This window comes from Macaca fascicularis, chromosome 19, assembly GCF_037993035.2.
Source record: "Macaca fascicularis isolate 582-1 chromosome 19, T2T-MFA8v1.1".
NCBI classification, from domain to species: domain Eukaryota; kingdom Metazoa; phylum Chordata; class Mammalia; order Primates; family Cercopithecidae; genus Macaca; species Macaca fascicularis.
The window spans coordinates 50,881,280-50,902,499 of record NC_088393.1 but is presented as its reverse complement, the minus strand read 5'-3'; the positions used below and the strand labels follow the sequence as shown (position 1 = coordinate 50,902,499).

Here is a 21,220-nt window from a genome sequence, read left to right as displayed (position 1 = left end):
AGAACTTATCGGGAAGCTACTGATCACCTGTTTCCGCTCTTTTCTATCTATTGCGAGACTGTATCTCCCTGGCACTACCTGCAGCCAATTATTACTTTATAGACACAGTTAACAAGCAACTGACCTGACCATCACCTGGTGATGATCACTTGCCATTTCTAATATGGTGGTGGTGGAAGGATCTCTCCTGCCCTGCTCATGTCTGACCAGCTACCTACTGTAACACTTTCAGATGTTTTTTTGTTGTTGTTGTTGTTGAAGACAGAGTCTCACTCTATCACCTAGGCTGGAGTGCAGTGGCACGGTCTCAGCTCACTGCAACCTCTGCCTCCCGGGTTCACACCATTCTCCTGCCTCAGCCTCCCGAGTAACTGAGACTACAGGCGCACGCCACCATGCGCGGCTAATTTTTTGTATTTTTAGTAGAGTCGGGGTTTCACCATGTTAGCTAGGATGGTCTCGATCTCCTGACCTCGCGATCCACCCGCCTCGGCCTCCCAAAGTGCTGGGATTACAGGCGTGAGCCACAGCATCCGGCCAACTGTGTATTCTTTATGACACAGGCATATAAACTTAAATGTGCTGGCTCTCTTGGGGTTGCCAGTAATATATCATCCATAAAATGAATGATCTTGCTATTACAAAATTCTTTTCCACTGGGGAGCAAGGCTGATCTACATGTTACTGATACATGGTAGGACTATTCAGCAATCCCTGAGGTAGCACTTTCCAATAAAATCGGCAAGCTGGCCTTTCATTATTAATAGCTGGTAATGTAAATGCAAATTTTTCTCTGTTTTGTTCTGCAAGAAGAATAGTATAAAAACAATCTTTTAAGTCAATCACAATTATAGGCCAGTCTTGACGAATTGCCATGAGGGAAGGGGTGCCATAGGCTGTAGATTAGCATTAATAGCACATAAGTTATGCAAAAGTTTCCATTTGCCAGACTTTTGGGAATGAGGAAATGGGTGAATTCCAAGGACTGTTAGATGGTTCTATATGGCCGGCTTTTAATTGTTCCTCAACTAATTCATGGGGTCTTTGTAATTTCTCTTCCTTCAGAGTTCCCTGTTCTACCCAATTAAAATTTTGAAAGAGCCACATCAGGGGTAGCAGAGGAAAAACAGTGGCCATAATTATAATTTAAATTTAGCTTAAATTTTATCAGAGAATTATAATTTGAGATGTTCCTTATATACAATGAACACATGAAATTTTACCGTGGGCCGCCCGTGGAGCTGGAGGGCAGTGAAACAGGTCCTGGGCAGTGGTCGCACTGTGCTTGCATAGGCGCCACTTTTTGTCTGTGCTGCTTTTTGTCTGCCCCGCACAGTCTTGGCTTACCAACCACACAGTCTTCACCTTCATTTTCGAGGGTTCTGTCGCAATTATTTGCAGCCCTACCTCAGACCTGGGAACCAATATGCAAGGTCCTCACACTGGGCACCAACTATCTGGGTCCCACCGGCAGACCCTGACCCAGCAACGGATAAACAAATACACTCAGACACAAATATCCAGTGAAAGAGCAGGCTAGGTGACCAAGTCACTCACCAATACCAAGAGGGGTCTGGTAAAGAGTTAACAGCCTTGGCCCTGATCAGTCAGGGAAGTACACATTTATTTAGTACAGATTAAATGACAAAGGTCTTGAGTAAACACCACTACAAGGTAATTGACACTGCCGACCTCCCTGAGAGTAGTTTCCCCAGCCTAAGATTAAATGTTGGTTTTAGGACTGCCTGAGTAAACAAACTATTTAGATAAACTCCTCTACATTCCTATGTACCCAAGCCCTAAGCTTTTAAGATAATTCAGCTACCTTCCGTCAGACCTTTTACTGAAGCTATGCAAACCCCTAGACTTCCAAGAAGGTTTGTGACTATTTCCTATAACTATCTTTACAATTTTTCTTCTAAAATATTTCCCACCACCTTGACTGAAGTCCCACAGTTGAGAAGACAGGGAAGGGCATTATACAAGCAAGAAAGAACTAGAACAAGTTAGGCCATAAGAAAGTAAAATGTTGGTCAGGTCTTTCAACACAGATTAAAAAAAAAAAAAAAAAAAAGGGAGATTGGGGCCATGTTATGAGGACATTGCATGGCAGCCTACATAATGGGAACTTCATCCTACAGATAAGAGAAGTCACTGGAAAGCTTTGAGAAGGTCACAAACGTGACAAACAGCATTTCCTGGAGGATTACTCTGACCAGTATTAGGCAAGATAAGTTGGGAAATGATCTTCAACTTTGGAAACTTAATAGAAATATCTAAAAGATCTATATTTCTTTTCTTTTCTTCTCATGTTTAATTTTGAAATAATTTCAGACTTTCTAAAATGTTCCAAAGATAGGCAAAGTCCTCACATGCTTTTCATTCAACTTCCCCAAATATTAACATTGTAGATATGCACCAATCAAAATCAATAAATGTTTATTAACAGTGTAAAATGAATGTCTGTGCAGACCTTATCCAAATCCCCTCTATCTTCTGACTAATGTCCTTTTTCTGGACCAGGATCCAATCTAGTGTCACATATTGCTCTTCATTGTACTGTTCTCTCAGTCTCCTTTAATCTGGGAAAGTTAGGATTTACCTTTAAGAGCTTCACATTTTTGAAGCGTATTGGTTAATTATTTTGTAGCATGACCCTCAGTTTGGACTTTTATAATATTTTTTCATGATTAAGCTCAGGTTATACACTTTGTACAAGAATACCACAGGGATGATTCTGCACCTTCTCCATCAATTATATTAGAATGCCCTAAGGTGTCGTTATCTCTTATTACTGGGGATGTTAACTTTGATCACTGGGTTAAAGTTCCTCCACTCCAAAATGAACCTTTTCCTTGAAAACATTTTTAAGCAACCAATCCTTGGGCTACACCACACATCAGACAAATCAGATATGCTTGAGGGATGGCGCAGGCATTGGTAGGCTTTAAATGACCTACAAGTGACTCTAATCAGTATCCGGATTTGAAAACCTATGGCTTAGACAGTGAAGATTAGAATCCTGAAAATCAGCTATGAGACAATTCCTAAGGCTTCTCTTTAAAAAAAAAAAATCTAATTTTAAACAAAAGCAAATACATCTGGCTTTGGCATGGACATATGGTAGAGAAATAGAGGAAAAATAGAAATCACCAGATGGGGAAAGAGATGAGTGAGTAGACTGCTGTCCAATTTCAAAAAAAAAAAAAAAAAAAAAAAGGCAGAATCAGCTGTGGTGACACTTGTAATTTCAGCATTTTGGGAGTGAAAGTGGGCAGATAACTTGAGCCCAGAAGTTTGAGACCAGCCTGGGGTTTCAGCAGCCTGGGTGAAACCCCATCTCTACAGCAACAAACACAAAAAATTAGCTAGGCATGGTGGCACGTGCCTGTGATTCCAGCTGATCAGGAGGCTGAGACAGGAGGATCTTTTGAGCTCAGAAGCTTGAGGCTGCAGTCAATTATGATCTTGCCACTGCACTTCAGCCTGCCTATGAGAGTGAGACACTCTCTCTTTAAATTAAAAAAAACACACACACACATACATTAAAAATAGTGTTGTAAGGTCAGACCTAGTACAAAAACTGCATCTTATTCTGTGATGTTTAGATGCTATAATTAAAACAGAACTAGGAGCTGTTTCCATAGGAATAGCTGAAAGAGTCTTTACTGTTTATGCAGCTGCATCATATTCTATTGTGTAGATATAAGGTAATCTGTTGAATTATCTTCGTGCTGGTGAAAGTCTAGGTTGTTCCCAATATTTTGCTGTTAAACAAATAATACAGTGAATAACCCAGATTAGGTGTCATTTTTTATGACTGGGACTGTGATAAATTTTTCCCAGTATAGTTTGAGAGGCAAAAATATATATATTTTAAATTTTGACAAGCATTAAGAAATTTTACTCTACAAGGTTTCCACAAATTTTTATGTTCCAAGAAAAGTAGGGGAGGGTAGTATCACCTCAGTTGCTCTCACACAAAGGTCCTTAATGACAGCACCTTTAGGGACACAAGTACACCGCCATACCCTTTGTGCCCACACAGAGCAGGGGCATCTGAATCCTGGGAAACTCCAGGAAAGGTGAGGGGGTCCTCTAGAGGACACCCTGCTAAGGATCAGAAAGGGGCCAAGGAAGTCCAGAGATTACAGCAGGTCTTAAACTAAGGGCAAGTTCAAGTGGAGGGCATTAAAGTTCAAAGAGCAAGCTGAGGTGAGAAAGCGGTAGAGACTGATGGAAGGAGAAGGTAAAAAGCTCCAGGGAAGCTAGGGGAGGCACATCAGGGCTCTCCACTCCTCCTCAGCATTGAACTTTGTAGTGGTCATACTGGTGGGGCTCTGTGAGCTCTAGAATGTTCAGCACTCTCTGGGGACTCTACCCATTGAAGGCCAGCAGGACTTTCCCCCCCAGCTCTGTCAACCAGCAATGTCTCCAGACTTTGCCAAATGCTTTTCCCAATGAAAAAATTGCCACTGGCAGAAGCGTTAATCTACACTAATCTATAAAAACAAATCACCACTAAAATCCAACACCTCTTGGTAGAAGAATTACAAGTGTGAGAGGGGTAAAACGGAGGTCTTCAATATCTACTGAAATGACTTTTACTTATTCAGCAATTTGATGTCCCAGAAGGCATGTTTAGACGTGATGCCACATGACGGCCTGTACCTCACAGCAGAAAGGGTATGGGTTTTCCAAGGGTCTGTAACCGTGAACCAGAAAGGTCTGGAACTACGAAAAGGAATGACACCCACTGGGTTACATTAAAAAGTAGGATGTAGGGAATTCTGTAGATATTGGGAGAAAAAAATACACAACATAAACCCAAACCCCATTCTGATTCTCTCACCATCTTAGGGCCATCTTGGCTATCTAAGAATGGTAGCATAGGGATTTTTGTAAATTTTCCAAATTGTATACTGTTGGATCATTTTAAAAATAGGAATAAATCCCAAACTGGACCAACTAATTAGACACTCTGGAGTTTCACTTTTGGCCAGGAGAGCTGATAACATCCTGCTCCCCCTGGCCTAGACACTGTGTGGCTTAGGGACCTAAATGCTCTCTTTTTATGGAGAAAGGAGATGTTTTGAACATTCTCACCATTCACTCATTCACCTCTCACACCTGTCGACCTCTCAAACCTCTTCCCCACTGCTGAATTTCATTCTCAATTTACTGAGCTCCATTTCTGTCCCTCATCCATTTCAACAGGTGGTGGGTCCAGGTGGTGGCTTCTGCCATTGATTGTGTAAAAAAAAAAGAAGAAAAAAAAAAGACTTTTAAAATTACTTTCCCTGACACCTCCTTAAACTGACCTCTACCTGCAGCACCATGATTATTACCAGCAGCGTTTGGACACTTTATCTGGTATTCAGATGCTTTCCATCTTTCATTAGGAAATGTGACTCTCTCCACCCTGCATAAAGATTTCCCAGTAGAAATCAACACAGAGATACTGCCTGTGTGTTCCCAATGGAAATGGTTTCTATCAGAACATGTGAAAGCTGCAATTATAGAAAAGACCACGTAAAACATGCATTATGTAGATGATTCTCACCATTCCTTTAAGAGATATATTGTAAAACATGACATTAATAATTATTCTAGAAGAATAAAGCATGCATACTGTTTTCTTAACTTAATTTTAATAAGGTGGTTCCTCCCATGTGCCCAGGCTGGGACTCTGAACAAAATTCTCCATCTTCAGGGGCAATGCCTGAGAGGATGACATGGACTTAGGCCTGATATGCAGCCATTGCTGTCTATCCTGCCTTTGATGCAGGACAGTACCAGCCCAGGGCCCAAATCTACTGCTGAAGAGCTGAGAGAGAAAATGGAATATCCAAAGCCTCTTACCTTTTTCCAATCCACTGCAATGGGTACCAGTGTAGTCCATTTGCCCCCGAGGACACTCACTTGCTGGTCTTTGGCTTTTAAGAGTCAGACCTCCCTGGCTTCTCTGGATCCCAGCTGCTTTCACTCTGCTGAGTCCTGCTTTTTCCCATGGGGGTCACTCCCCTGCCAGGCATGTCCTCCAGCTCCAAATGACATGTCAGCCAACCCAGAACCAAGAGAATGAACAAAGATTTCAATATCTAGTGTGTCCAGCAGAGATGTAACCTGTACAAAAAATAAAGAAGCAGAGATGCACACAGCTCCCCTGACAACATTGTGTCCCAAAGCAATGTCTTCTGTGCCCCTCATTAAGGAGCTCACTGTCCCTCACCACATGGTCAAGTGCTTCCAGCGTCTCTCAATTCCTCAACGGGAGACAACACACATTTTAACCCAGTACCTCAGCAAAGGAAGTGGTGATAATTTACCTACTTGTGATAAAGTTCCTGAAAAGATCCCTAGACTGCAAAATTCCCCTCCGAAATACGACAGAAAAAGCTTTCCAATTGCAAAACATTGGCCTCCTTGCTTTTTAAAGAAGTGCCCTTGAAAGAGCCAAAACTATTTTGCCAAAAAAATTTGCAGAACCTGAACTTTCTTATTTGAAATCTCACAAGACATTACAACCATTAAAAACAGAAGCTTCTGGCGTAAGAATACAAATAGGGACCAAAGGGATAGAATTGAGAGTCCAGAAATCAATCCTCACCATTATAGTTCATTGCTGTTGCATAAGGGTTTCAAGATAATTTAATGGAGGAACAATCATCCTCTCAAATAACGGTGCAGAAACAACTAGATAACCACATGCAAAACAATAAACTTAGACAACTAAAGTTCCAACCATATCAAACAATTATCTAAAAATAGATCAGTAAGCTAATTATAAGATCCATAACCATAAAAACATCTTAGAAAAAGACATAGGGGTAAAACTTAATGACCTCAAATGTGCCACGGATTCTCCGGTATGACCCAAATGCATGAGAAACAAAAAGGAAAAATAGATAAATTCAGCTAAAGATGCAAGCCTTTTGTGCATCAAAGGATATTATCAAGAAAATAAAAAGACCAAACACAGAATGACACATAATAGTTGCGAATCACATAGACAATGGTTTCATGCCCAGAATATATAAAGAAGGGCTACAACTCAACAACAAAAAGATCAACCACCCAATTTATATAAATGGGCAAAGGACTCAAATAGACATTTCTTCAAAGAAGATATGCAAATCATCAAGAGGCACCTGAAAAGAAACTCAACATCATTAGTCATTAGGAAAATACAAAGTCAAAGCCACAATAGGATCTCACACTAAACCTACAAATATGGCTACCATTCTTTTAAAATGTTAAATAACAAGTGAAAGCCTTATGTAGAATTTGGAATCCTCACACATTGCTGGTGAGATTATAAAAAGGTACAACCACTAGGAGAAACAGTTGTGCTGTTCCTCAAGAAGCTAATCATAGAATTCTCATATGAAACAGCATCCATACACATACAACAGAATGTCAATCTGCCATAAAGAGGAAGGAAGCTCTGACATCCGCTGTTACATTCAAGGACTTTGGAAACATTATGCTAAGTGAAATATGTCAAAACAAAATAACATATTTGTATAATTCATATATGTATAATTCAAAATAACATATATGTATAATAATTTATATGAAACATCAAAAATAGGCAAATTCATAGAGACAGAGTAGAGATGATCAAAGTCAAGGGTAGAAAACACAGGGAGTTATTATTGTTTCAAAGATACAAAGTTTCAGTTTAAAATGAAAAAAAATTTTCTAGGAAAAATAGTGGTGATGGCAAGTAAACACTGTGTATGTGGTTAATTCCACTTGATTGCATAATTTAAAGTGGTTAAAATAGCGCATTTTTCACAGAACTGTGAAAAATCGTTTTCTATTATTTACTTCACCCAGGCTAAGATGTCTGTTATGGCAGCTGAAGCCCATGAATACATCATCTGACCCAGTGTTTTCAATGAAATGTATCAGTTTTTCAATCAAGCTAGCTGGAAACTCCTGTCCCCAGAAGATCCAGAGATCGCAAAACAAGAGCTAAAGCAGGAGTTCAATCAGCACAGGTCCCATAGGGTAGCCTCGATGTCAGGCCCTGGATGGCATGTGAGGTTATACTGATACAACCACAACATGAAAGTGTAAGTGTTTTTACTACTTACAGACACTGGGGAGCACCCGGCACACCTGGAAACCACAGATACAGAGGTCAGTGAGCCTGGGCAGGGAGGAGAGAAGACACTGGTAAGCCAGTGGCTTTAGTAAGTCCAGGTCTTATCTGACAGGTTTCCAGCAGGGAGCTTTAATGGATGTGTGTAAAGCAAGCAGCAAACACTGGGACCAGGAGATCATGCTGTGACTGAGAAGTGGTCACTTTAAATGTAAGGGCAAATGTCAGAATTATCAGTTTAAAGAAAGCAGCTGGAGAGAGGGGAGCCCAGCACACCAAGTGGGAGAGATGCCTTTAAGATTTTATCTCTGGCCACCAACTGGAGAAACTTGAACCAGATACAGTATTGAAAACTGCCATGGTGAGCAAGGCCTGCCTCTGATGTGAGGCAAATAAACTTACACCTTAAAAAATGAATGCCAAGGCAGCATGACACTATAAGCACTTATGACACCCAGGGACAGCAGCAGGGTGTGGTACTGCACCCTGGAGTCAGAATCCTGGGTTCTGGTCCCTTGGCTTGAGAAAATGAAAATGACTTGTCCCCGCTCCCCTGGAATTGATTCTCCCGCGCTGCTGCTCCGTCTTCTGCTCCCAAACCCATGTGCAGTGCACAGCCCTGGACACCAGTGTCCCCAGGGTATACACAGTGACCTCTACTACACACAAACACAAACTCACAGAAGGTGACAAAAATCTGCATTTGGGACAATCTGCCATTGTGAAAGAGGGAGAACAGTGAACGTAGAGCCACAGAGACTGGGACTCACGGGGCTGTAAGGTGATGGACCAGTAACATAACATATGTGTGACCTCGTGTGAAATGTGCAGATCCTTGTGGAATAAAACACGCAGCCTAGCCTGGGACTTCGGCCACCCACACTTCCCCTCCAGTCCACCACAGGGCAGCAGAGTCCCTCCCAGCCTGGAGCCTTCCCAGGGGATGCAGACCACCCTCAGCAGAACCCATAGCCAAGCAGGGTCCACCCTCACCGGGATAACCTCGGCCCACGTCCTAGCGCCCTCCGTGCTCCCACATGGACTCTGTCAGCTCCTCTCTGACCTGGCGGCCGCCAACCTAACACCACTCCCTCTGCAGGCAGCTCCTGCCCCACACACTTGCTCCTTCCCTGGGATCAGCCAAAAACACATCTCCCAGGGCAGCGCTGCTGCAGGTGACACCACACTGGGCGCTTTCCCCTGGTGACCTCTCTCCATCCTCATCAACTCTTTCTGTCACTGCTCCCTAAATGTCCGCCCCTGCTCCATGTGTCCTGTTCTCTGTGGCATCCTAGGCCAAGCCTAGCGCTGACACAGAACAGCAGTTGCCTAAGGGCCCATAGACTCCCTGGGAATCAGTCCGGCACCCTGTGACCTGTCTGTCCACTGCACCCCATGGGGCGAAGAGCACGTGTGATCGTCACACACAGGCACCATCCAGGATGTGGTCACCTACCCACGGTTATCTCTTGGGAAGACAGACCTCTCTTGTGTCCCTGCCGGGAGAAGAGGGTATAATTGTTCTTTGCTTCCAGAACACAACTCACCTCCACCCGCTCTCTCAGGAGTGAGTAACGTCCCTCCAGAAAGGCTCTCTGGCGACTGCTTGTTCCTCCTCTACAGAGAGCAACTTGGCTAGGTCAAAACCCTCAGGACAAAACCCCTGCGTATGTCAGCACATGGAGGGCTGAGCCCATCATGACCACAGAGTAAGTCAGGATGAATTTTTCCAGCTCTGAACCCCTGCTCTGTCCCAGGCTCCCCTTCCAGCATCTCAACGAGCCATGTTCCATGGAATTCTTGGGTAACCCCCCACTTCCTCCTACACCACCATGGGGAAGGTGTGGTAATCATAGGACAATCAGCTGGACAGAAAAAGAGGACACCAAAGATGGTCAGGAAGAAATGAGAATCCCTGAGCTCCAGCTCAGCCACCAGACCCCAGAGAGCAATAAAGTGACTGAGAACTGTCCCTTTGACCATGGGACTCACAGCTCCCACTGAGCAACCACCACAGGCCTCTCCTCCCAAGAGGCATGAGAGATTCACTCTGAACAGCTCCAGGAAGCATAGTTTCCTCTGAGACACCCAGGTCCTGAATGTCCAACCTTGGAAGCTGCAACCAAGCTAGACACAATTAGAGAAAGGAAGGGTCCCTGTCACCAGGCAACACACAAATCACCCACAGTACAATGGGGTGTCCCTGTGAAAGGGACCTGGTGCAGCTCCAGCCTCCTGCACTGAAGGGGAGAGCCAGATGGGGATGAAAGAGGGCAAAGGACGTGAATGTGCACCCAAACCCAGAGCCATGGGGACAGCAGGAGGCTGAGGCCCAGGACTGTGTTTGCCCAACCTACAGGGTATGTGTGTGATTGTGTGTGTCTGTGTGTGTCTCTTTTGTGTGTGTGTTTGTGTTTCTGCACATAGTGTGCGTCGAGGTGTGGTGACAGACTCACCGCTGAAAAAGACAGAGGCCTCCACAATTCCCAGGGACCTGACACACAGACAAAAGGAAAAAGACAAGGAGGGACAAGGAGGCAAGACTGAGAGGGGAGGGGACAGAGACGTGTCCTGGGCACATACCCCGCCCATGAGCCTGAGAAGTGCTCCTGCCCCGGGAAGAGGCTCAGCACAGAAGGAGGAAGGACAGCACAGCTGACAGTTGTGCTCAGAAAGTTTCTGGATCCCAGGCTCATCTCTACAGAGGAGAACACGCAGGCAGCAAAGGCCATGGGGCCCCTCTCAGCCCCTCCCTGCACACTGCACATCACCTGGAAGGATCTCCTGCTCACAGGTGAGGAGAGAACTTCCTGGGAGAGGACAGGAGGAGGAAGCAGAATGATTGGATGGGGTTTCCTGGATAGGATGACGTTCTAAGAAATAAAAGAAGGCAGCACTTTGGGAGGGTGAGGTGGGTGCATTGTGAATTCAGGAGTTCAAGACCAGTCCGGTCAACACAGTGAAGCCCAGTCTCTACTAAAAATACCAAAAATTAACCATGTGTGGTGGTGTGCTCCTGTAATCCTAGCTACTTGGGAGGCTGAGGCAGGAAATTTGCATGAACCTAGGAGGCAGAGATTGTAGTGAGCCGAGATCACGCCACTGCACGCCAGCCTGGGCGACAGTACGAGATTCCGTCTCAAAAAAAAAAAAAAAAAAAAAAAAAAAAGAAAGAAAGAAGAAACAGAAAACAGGAAAGAAGACTCTGTTGTAGCCTGGATAGAGGAAAATACACCAGAGAGGGACAGGGGTTAAAACAGGAAAATCACATTGAACCGGAATTGGTAAGAGGTAGGAAAATTTCAAGTGTTCTGTTTTCCTGGTTAATCAGCACTGGACACCACATTTTGTAAAGTGATAATAATAACTATTATCAGATGACACTTCAAATGAAAATATAAGCAGGGCATGAAACACTGTCCCCAGCAAAAAACCTCAACAATTGGGGAAAGAAAAAAGAAACAACCTAGGCATGGAGTGCCCTGGGAACTCTCACATCTCCAGAAGTCTGCAGCCTGTCCCAGGCACTGCGGTGCAACCAAGATCACAAAAGTCACTGTCCTCATGGAGCTCACACTGTCGTGGGGAGGAAGACAGACATGCAAAGAGATCTAGAATGTGAGGTCAGGTGTTGATAAGAGCTCCGGAGGGAGCAGAGCAGGGAAAGGTCAGAAAAGGAAGACCCAGGGTCTCTGACGGAAGTATCAGGAAAGAAGTCTAAGGATGCCCTGATGTGAGCAGGACCTGAGGGTGTTGTGGAGGGAGTCATGAAGATCCCTGGGGAAGAGGATTCCAAACAAAAATGACAAGGTCAGAAGGGTTGAAGGAATGGGGGTCATGCTGCTGACCTTCACCCAGTAGGACAGTAGGACACACACACACACACAAACACACACACACACAAAGGGGTGTGTGTGTGTCCTACTGTCCTACTGGGGTATGTGTGTATCTTCAAGGCTGATGATTGAAGAAATCTTCTCAGGACCCAGGGCCCAATGCTTTCACCTCCATACATAGGTCTCAATATTGACTGATGCTCTCTCCACCTCCTAGCATCACTTTTAATCTTCTGGAACCCGCCCACCACTGCTCAAGTCACGATTGAAGCCCAGCCAGCCAAAGTTTCCGAGGGGAAGGATGTTCTTCTACTTGTCCACAATTTGCCCCAGAATCTTACTGGCTACATCTGGTACAAAGGGCAAATAATGGACCACCACCATTACATTACATCATATGTGATAGACACTGAAACAATTATATTTGGGCCTGCATACAATGAACGAGAAACAGTATATTCCAATGCATCCCTGCTGATCCAGAATGTCACCAAGAATGACACAGGATCCTACACCATACAAATCATAAAGCGAGGTGATAGGACTGAAGGAGTAACTGGACATTTCACCTTATACCGTGAGTGATTCCACATGATCCCTGGGTGTTGGGGGTTGGGAGTCACTTCTACTTTGCACACACAGGATTGTCAGGCCTAGACTGTGCCTGTGTCCCTCTCTGTGTTATGTCCCATGCTGAGGTTTGGCATTTAGTGCAGGACACACACAGAGGAGACAAACTTCAGCAGATCAGAATTCCTTTCCTGCCTCCAGACCCTGCAGACACTTGCTGCACAGGACGGACAGTCTGATGGGGGGGGGGGTGCTCAGCAGGAGGAGATCAGCCTCAGCCAAGCACCTCATGCCCTCTTCATAAACTTGACCCTGAGAAAGACCCTGGAGAACTGAGTAGGGCTTTGCCTAAGAGGCCCCTTGAGATACTCTCAGAGAAGCTTAGTCCTAGAAACCTCAACCCCAGAACCCTGTCCCTAAATCCTTACTCCAGATAAAGCTGAGGAACCTGTGCCAGGGGTGGGTTGTGGCAGGGCTTACTGGGACCAAGGATTTACCAGCTGTCTGAGGACTGTGTCTCCTGGAGCTGCTCACCAGCCAGGGCTCAGCCCTCAGAGCCTCATCTAGGCAAGGACAGAGCTTTCTTCACCGGAGACACAGAGTGGAGAGGACAGAAAGACAAGCTTTGTAGGCCATCAGTCAACTGCCTTGTGAGGCTTAGGACACTGCATAGAAAGTCTAATGTCCCCAGAAGCAGAAACAGAAGAGAGAAAATGTACCTGGCAGCAGCTTGTCCAGAGTTCTGACCTAAAGTTGCTCTCTCATGGAAGTGAATAATAATAAATGCTGTTTGTGTGAACACCTCCACTGTGCCAAGCATTAGGTCAGGTGACTGTGAAGAATTTACAATTTATTCACAGATAGCACGAAAAACCACAGTCCATTTGCCATTTCGCTTTTATGACTGAGAGAAAACTGAGGCACAGGAAGGCACAGTCACTGAACCAGAGTCACACAAACACAAAAGGCAGATCAGGGTCACACGAGGTCTCTCTGCAGCCACAGGCCCATCCTCTCCTCCACCAGAAGTGATGAATTACTGGGATCCATGGGTCCCATAGTCATTCATTGGCTCAAATCCTCTCTTCTTAGGCATCCAAACCTCAGAGGAGTGAGAGCAAATGGTCAGCTGATTAGTCTGTTCTCCAGAACTAAATCACCTGTCTCAACTGTCAGAGTCAGTGCAAAAAATGTCCAGGCGTCCCCCTCAGATCTTAACCCCTATCAGTGAACCTGAAATCCTGTTTCCCAAAGTGTCCATGTCACTGGCATGACAAGATAAAGGAGAGGACCTTGTGTTCTTTCCCCACTCACACCCTGCACTAGCATAGGCCCAGTGAGAGACACACACTCAGGTGCTCTCACATAACAAATGAAGGAATTGAATGAAGAAATGAGTGATCCATAACCTCTTTAGAGACTGGATCTCAGATATAGAATACTAGGAGGTTCTAGCCACACCTGTCCCTTCTCCTTCAGAGGCTGACGCCCTTGTTTCATCCCCTGACAACCTCTTGCCATTAAAGACACCCCACCTCATGTAACTCTGAAGCTCCTTGGGCACTGGAGGGTTTTCAGGGTTGCTTGGTCCTGGACTGTGGAAATGGGGACACCTAGTCCCGGGGGTCTCTGAAGTCACTGTAGCCCCCACTGTTCACTGCCATGCTGTCTCTGCCTCGCTCTGCTTCTCTGTGTCCCTCATCTTTCTCCCACTTCATTCTAACTGGCAAGCCCTGTCCTGCACAGCTTCTTCCTCCACTCCTAGCCCTTCCCCAGACACTCCCTCTAACTAGGCTGACTGTTCTGCTCCCTTCCTGCTAACACTGTGGAATGGCCCACCTCCCAGGAAATGGGAAAGGCACAGAAATCACCTGGAATTGCCACTACTGCCAGGCTTCATCTTGAGCCAGTGTCCCCAGGTCACTAAGAGAATAAGCTTCTACTGTATCCCCACCCAGGGCTCTTTCCCTTTGTGAGGCTGTTCTGTGGACAAGACCATGGAACATGGATAGATATCTCCTCCATCCACTCTTACAATTCCCGGACAAGTTCTTCTGGCCTCCTGCACAAACAAAACCAATTTATCCAGATGGTGATTTGCAGTAAAGAAAGATTTTAATGACTCCAAGTCTGCCAAACAGGAGGATGGAGGTTTATTATTACACAAATCAGCTTCCGTAGTGGATCAGGGGTTAGAGATTTTAAAGGATAGTTTCAGGGGCACAGGATAAAAAATGGGTACTGCTGATTGTTTGAGGATGGAATCATGCGGGCGGCGGGAAATGATCTGTTTGTGCTTGAATCTGACTCTAGATGGGGACCACGTGACTGGGTGAGTCATTAGTCATGGGTATGGATGAGATCAGCGGGTTGCCAGAATGCAAAGAATGAGAAACATCTCACTTTCTATAATAGTGATGTTATCTATAGCAGCAATTAGTTACAAATTTTGTAAACTCTGACCAAATGACATTTAAGCAGTAAGAGATTATAGAAACTGTGCCTACATTTTAGCAGAATTCAGTTCTCTCCTATAATCTTAGTCTCATGGTCTTTCACCAGTTTTACAAAGGCAATCCCTGGGCAAAGTAAGGGTATTAGTTTTATGGAGGAAATACCTTTCTTCCTTCAAAATTAAACCATAAACTAAATTCCTCCCATGGTTAGCCTGGCCTATGTCCAGGAATGAGTGAGGACAGCCAGCCTTAGACTAGATGCCAGATGGAGTCAGCCATGTCAGTTTGCTGTCACTGTTGTAATCTTTGCACTGACTCGCCAGGGTGTCATAGGCTGGACAGGCCTGCTGTTTCCCAAGCCCATGGGCTGATTTCACCCATTTCATTCGTGACTCCATCCTCAACCTTCTATGGAGCTCACATTCTCCAGCCACTTCCTAGAGACTTCTGGTTTCTTGTCAGGCATATAACAAGCTTCAAATTTGTCACTCTCTTTTAAGAGTAAGTAAAAAGCTGAACAAACTCAAAAGTCAACAACTCTTTAAAATCCCTCAGAGATGGCCAGAGTGGCTCACGCCTGTAATCCCAGCACTTTGGGAGGCTGAGGTGGGTGGATCAATATGTCCGAAGATCACGACCATCCTGGCTAACATGGTGAAACCCCGTCTGCATTAAAAATACAAAAAAATTAGCCTAGTGTGTTTCCGGGCACCTGTAGTTCCAGCTCCTCTGGAGGCTGAGGCAAGAGAATGGCATGAACCTGGGAGGCGAAGCTTGCAGTGAGCTAAGATCGTGCCACTGCACTCCAGCCTGGGCAACAGAGCGAGACTCCACCTCAGATATAAAAAAAAGAAAAGTTCTGTTAGAGAAATGAAGAATGCTTTTGATGCTTTCTGGTAGAATGCACACAGCTGAGGAAAGAATCCCTAACTTGAGGATGTTTCAATAGAAACTTCCAAAACTGAAACAGGAAAGTTCAAAAAGAATGATGAAAAAAAAGTGGAACAACATATTCAACTTCATATGTAACATTTTGTATTGACAATTGCAATTTTTAAATGTTGTAGTTGTGGGACAACTACCAAGGCTGTAACACACACGTAATGGGAATACTGGTGGTTTTGGGGACCTGTTGGTGGTGGCCAGGTGGGTGCTATCTGGTGGTTTTACTGTCTGTGGCACATATGATTGTTTCCTCATGATGATGCCATTTTCATAAGTTGGGGTTCTTCGTGTGGGAGGCACATGAGCCATTGGCGTCTCACTTGGACTCTTCCTAATTCACACAAACTGAAACTCGAGTTGTATTTCCTGAGGTTGAGAGAAAATGAAGAAAGCATTTCACATACCTGTTTTGGGCTCTTCCCCATTTTTCCTAACTCTGCACAGAAATTAGAAACAGGAAGCTCTTTCTATATTTACTAACATAACACTCATCACTTCTTTTAATTCAGCATTATTCCTCCCTTTAAGTAATTGACACACTGACCAGTTCTGTCCTTTTAACGGGACTCTCTCTACTAAAGGACTTGCTAATTTCAAATCATCTTTGGCATCTTTCTTTGAGCATGTAATCCTGCTGGAATTCATGGCACACCTAAAATTTAATTGGTTATCAAGACAAATACTACTATCAGCAATTGATCTTAGATGTTTGGACTATCAGTAAAACTTTCCACTTATGACAACATTTTAATGTTTCCCCCAAATCTTTTCTTGTTTTGTTACTAGAGTCAGAACATAACATGAGTTCTAAACTCCTGACAACATTTTATGCAAAAATTACAGTATTACAAATTGAGCATCCCAAATCCAGAAATCCAAAATCTGAAATGCTCCAAATTCCAACACTTCCGACCACTGATGTGATGCTAGAAAGAAGTGCTCACTGGAGCATTTTGGATTTTAAATTTTTCAGAGGTAGGTTGCTAAACCAGTATATCTACTGCAAATATTACAAAATAAAAAAAAGTTAGAAATCCGAAACACTTGGTTTTAAGCTTTCTGCATATGGAACACTTTATCTGTATGAACTATAGGCATGAAGCTGTACTGGAGATCTCCTGAACCTCTTCATCCTGCGTAACTGAAACCGCACACCCACGGAACAATGTCCTATTCCCCCGACCCCAGCTCCTGGAAACTATTATTCTACTCTCCGATTCATTCTGGAATCCACTGAGATGAGGTACATAGAGTAGTCAAACTCACAGAATCAGAGAGTAGAATGTCTAATGAGAGAAAGTATCTGCAAAACTTCTTCCCAAACATTGGTCTAATAGCCACCAAACCCGTGTGGTCCATGAGGGCCAGATTTCCGTCATCACTTCAAGTTCGGCCTTTCCACCAATCAGTTCTGCATTTGCAAACATCCACATGTATTTCTAGAAAGATACACATGGTAATCACCTGCCCTCTACAGGGGGAAGGGAACATCATGGACACAGGACAGGGAACGTGGTCTTGGTCCAAAGCTATCAGCTCTTGCCTGTCGCCTTCACTTTTTGTAGGTCATCCCATGGACTCTGCTCTATCTTTAGAGATCACTGGCTCAAGTCAGTTCACTATGAGACAGCTGGGAATACTGCCCCAACTTGTGGCTCCACTGCCTGATGACTGAACTGACCTCCAGGCTTGACTCTAGTCTTCCCTGTGTTATTTCTGCTGAAGTACACAATCACAGGCCAGGCTTCCCAGTACCCAAAGGGTTTAAGGACAATGGGAAGTTCCATCATCTATCTCTAGGATGTCCTTGGAAAGGGAAAGTGCAGAGAAAGCATACCTTGGGGGACAAAGTAAGACTGAAACTAAGAAGATTCCAGTACTACATGCTCCAGGTGAGGACCCCAAGGTGGGCTAGGCAGGCAGTTGGAGAGGGAGGGACTCAGAGAGGCACCAGGGGCTGTGACTGCTAGTCCCATATCTTTCCATGACCCAATGCTGCTGTTCAATTCACACTTGAGAAAGTCTGTGCTTCTCCCACATAAAGCAGGCAGCCTCACAATCTCTGAGCCCTCAGATTGCCTTGCATCTGTCTTGTAACACATAGTCCTGCCATGGGCTTTTAAGGACTGGGGTAGGCTGAGAGGTGGGAAAGGCTATCTCTGATTGAAAAATGTCTTTGGGGGAATCAAAGGTGCCACACAGTGCAATCTTCTCTCTGTTATCTGCACAGTGGAGACTCCCAAGCCCTACATCTCCAGCAGCAACTTAAACCCCAGGGAGGCCGCGGAGACTGTGATCTTATCCTGTGATCCTGACACTCAGGACGTAAGCTACTTGTGGTGGATAAATGGACACAGCCTCCGTAACAGTCGCACATTGCAGCTGTCCAAAAACAACAGGATCCTCATTCTATTTGTTGTCACAAAGGATATTACAGGACCCTATGAATGTGAAATGAAGAACCCAGTGAGTTCCAGCCGCAGTGACCCAGTCACCCTGAATCTCCTCTGTGAGTAACTTCTGTTCCTCTGTGAGCCAGGCTGCCATCCCAAATACACATGGGCAAAGGCCAGGCCTCTCAGTCCCTCTCAGGTGCAAGTACAGAGACTTTTACCCCTGGACATCAAAGCTGGCCATGACTACTAAGAGTAGGCTTATACTTGATCAACAGTGGGAGAGAAAAGGCTGCTCCTGTCATGGGAGAATCAGGTTCCACAGCTTATGATAGGAAAAACAGGTGAGTGCCTCAGGCTCCAGACCAGTGAACACAGCAGGGATTTGGCTGGGACTTTAATGTTGTGACTTAGCTCACAGGGTCACTGTGGCCCTTCCACAGACCAGGATTTTCCCTTCCCTTTGACAACATCAGCTGTGACTTTATTCTCTTTGCTCCAGATGGCCTGGATGCCCCCACCATTTCTTCTTCATACACCTATTACCATATAGGGGAAGTCCTCAAGCTATCCTGTCTCACAGACTCTCACCCACTGGCAAAGCATTCTTGGCTGATTGATGGGAAGTTCCAGCAATCAGCACAAGTCTTCTTTATGTCCCAAATCACTAAAACATATAGAAGGTGCTATATCTGGTTCATCCATAACTCAGCCACTGGTGGAACAAATCTCATAATCAAGAGGATCATAGTCTCTGGTAAGTGGATCCCTGGAGCATTGGCAATATGTTTTCCAGTGAAGCCTATCTGGCTATCAGGGAAGAGCCGTGTGTCCTCTGCAAAGGGAGAGGGAAAATCAAAATCCCAGGACAGGGAGTATGTTTCTGCTTCAAAACCACCAGCTTTTGCCTATAACCTTCACTCATTCTAGATCATTCTTTAGAGTATGCACTAACAATGAACAATGTGAATTCAGAAAGAATTTCCATTCACATTAACATCAAAAAGAATAAAATATTTTGGAATAAGTTTAACCAAAAAGGTCAAAGGGTTATACCCTGAAAACTACAAAATATTACTGAAAGAAATTAAAGACAACATCAAGATATGGAAAGACATTTCATTTTCACGGATTGGAAGAATCAATATTGTTAGGAAAGCAATACTACCCAAAGTGAGCTCCAGATTCAACACAACTCCTACCAGAATCCCAGTAACATTTTTTGCAGAAGTACAAAAATCTGTCCTAAATCTGACCTGACAGGCTCTTATTAATGATGGCCACAAGAGAGACACTGAGAAAAAGATGCAACCATGAAAAGTTGTAAACTTTTGATGACATAGAAAATAGCAATTAACCTCTCTCACATACCAAAGCCTTCAAAAATATATGAGTGCAGCATGGCCAGTATGGAATTGCCCAAAAACTAATCACAAAGCTAGAAATGTGGTGAGAGAAAAAAAAAAAAAAAGAGCAAGAATTTATTTGGCTTATCACCTCCCACTTTGGCGTACTAATCTGATGCTGAAAAGAAATGTTCACTGGAGCATTTCAGATTTTGAAACCTTCAGATTTGGAATGCTAAACCAGTAACTGCACGACAAATATTTCAGAATCAAGAAATGTCAGAAATTCAAAACACTTTTTATCCTAAGTCTTATGCATAAGAAATACTCATTCTGTGTGAACTATAGGCATCCAGCTCTACAGCAGATCTCTAGAACCTCCCCATCTGGCATAACTGAAACTGCACTCACATGAAAAACTTCTGATTCTCCCCACTCCCAGTTTCTGGCAACCAACAGTCTCTTCTCAGATTCACTCTGGAATCCACTTACATGATGTCCCTAGAGTAGTCAAACCCATGGAATCAGAGAGTAGAGGGTCCAGTGAAAGAAAATATTCAAAACTTCTCCCCAAATTTGTCTCATATCCATCCAACACACATGGTCCATGAGGACCAGATTTCCAGCAGTTCATTCCTACCCTTTCCACCAGTCCGTTCTGCATTAGCAAATGTCAACATGTGTTTCTGGAAAGATCCGCATAGTCTTCACCTGTCCTCTGCAGAAGGAGAGGAAACTTAAAGAACCCAAAACAGGGAACATGGTTCTGCTCCCAAGCCACCAGCTCCTGCCTGATGCCTTCACTCTTTCTAGATCACTCCTTGCACTCTGCTCTATCTTTGGAGGTCACTGGAACAAGTAAGTCATCATGAAACACCTGCAGAAAACTGCCCCACCTTGTGCCTCCACTGCCTGATGACTGAACTGACCTCCAGGCTTGACTCTGGTCTCCCCTGTCTTATTTCTGCTGAAACATCCAGTCCCAGGCCAGGCTGCTCAGTATCTTCAGGGTTTCAGGACAATGGGAAGTCCCATTATTACTCATCTCTAGAATATCCTTGGAAATGGAAACTGCAGAGAAATCACATCTAGGGGGGCAAAGTAGGATGGAATTTGGAAGGGGCCCAGCAGTTGCACATTGCAGGTAAGGAACCCAAGGTGAGCCAGCCAGTCAGCTGATTAGAGAGGGACTGGGAGGGGTACCTGGCCCTGTGACTCCCACTGATGTGTCTGTCTGTGACCCAACACTGCTGCTCAATTCACACTTGAGAAAGTCTGTGCTTCCCTAAGACAGAGCAGGCGGCCTCACAGTCTTTGAGCCCTTAGATCATCATGCATGTGTCTTGTGACACATGCCCCAGCTATTGACTTTCAAGGACTCAGGAGGGCTGAGAGGTGGGAGATGCCAACTCTGATTGAAGGATACCTGTGGAGGAATCAAAGGTGCCACACCGCACAATCTTCTCTCTGCTGTCCACACAGCAGAGCTGCCCAAGCCCTACATCACCAGCAACAGCATCAACCCCATTAAGAATAAGAATGCTGTAGCCTTAACTTGTGAACC

At 44.6% G+C, this 21,220-nt stretch overlaps 1 protein-coding gene and 1 long non-coding RNA gene across 3 annotated transcripts in view; one reads left to right on the top strand and one right to left on the bottom strand.

Annotated features, from left to right (window-relative positions):
* The window catches only part of LOC135968350 (uncharacterized), a 39,541-nt gene extending 33,132 nt beyond the window's left edge, over nt 1-6,409 (bottom strand). For both annotated transcript variants that reach the window (XR_010583011.2, XR_012427643.1), the window contains exon 1: nt 5,863-6,409. This is a non-coding gene — a long non-coding RNA (uncharacterized lncRNA). The remainder of the gene's footprint in view (nt 1-5,862) is intronic.
* A 4,299-nt stretch (nt 6,410-10,708) lies between these two features.
* Nucleotides 10,709-12,640, top strand: LOC135968348 (pregnancy-specific beta-1-glycoprotein 2-like). Its single transcript, XM_074023773.1, has 2 exons — nt 10,709-10,904; nt 12,164-12,640. Exons 1-2 carry the CDS (start codon nt 10,841-10,843, stop codon nt 12,529-12,531), a joined length of 432 nt encoding a protein of 143 aa, XP_073879874.1. The 5' UTR covers nt 10,709-10,840; the 3' UTR covers nt 12,532-12,640.
* The last annotated feature ends 8,580 nt before the right edge of the window (nt 12,641-21,220 follow it).

Excerpts from the sequence above, each read along its gene's own strand:
- LOC135968348 (XM_074023773.1), top strand. The coding sequence starts at position 10,841 with ATGGGGCCCCTCTCAGCCCCTCCCTGCACACTGCACATCACCTGGAAG. Across the intron at positions 10,905-12,163 it reads GAAGGATCTCCTGCTCACAG|CATCACTTTTAATCTTCTGG; the intron begins GTGAGGAGAGAA and ends TCCACCTCCTAG.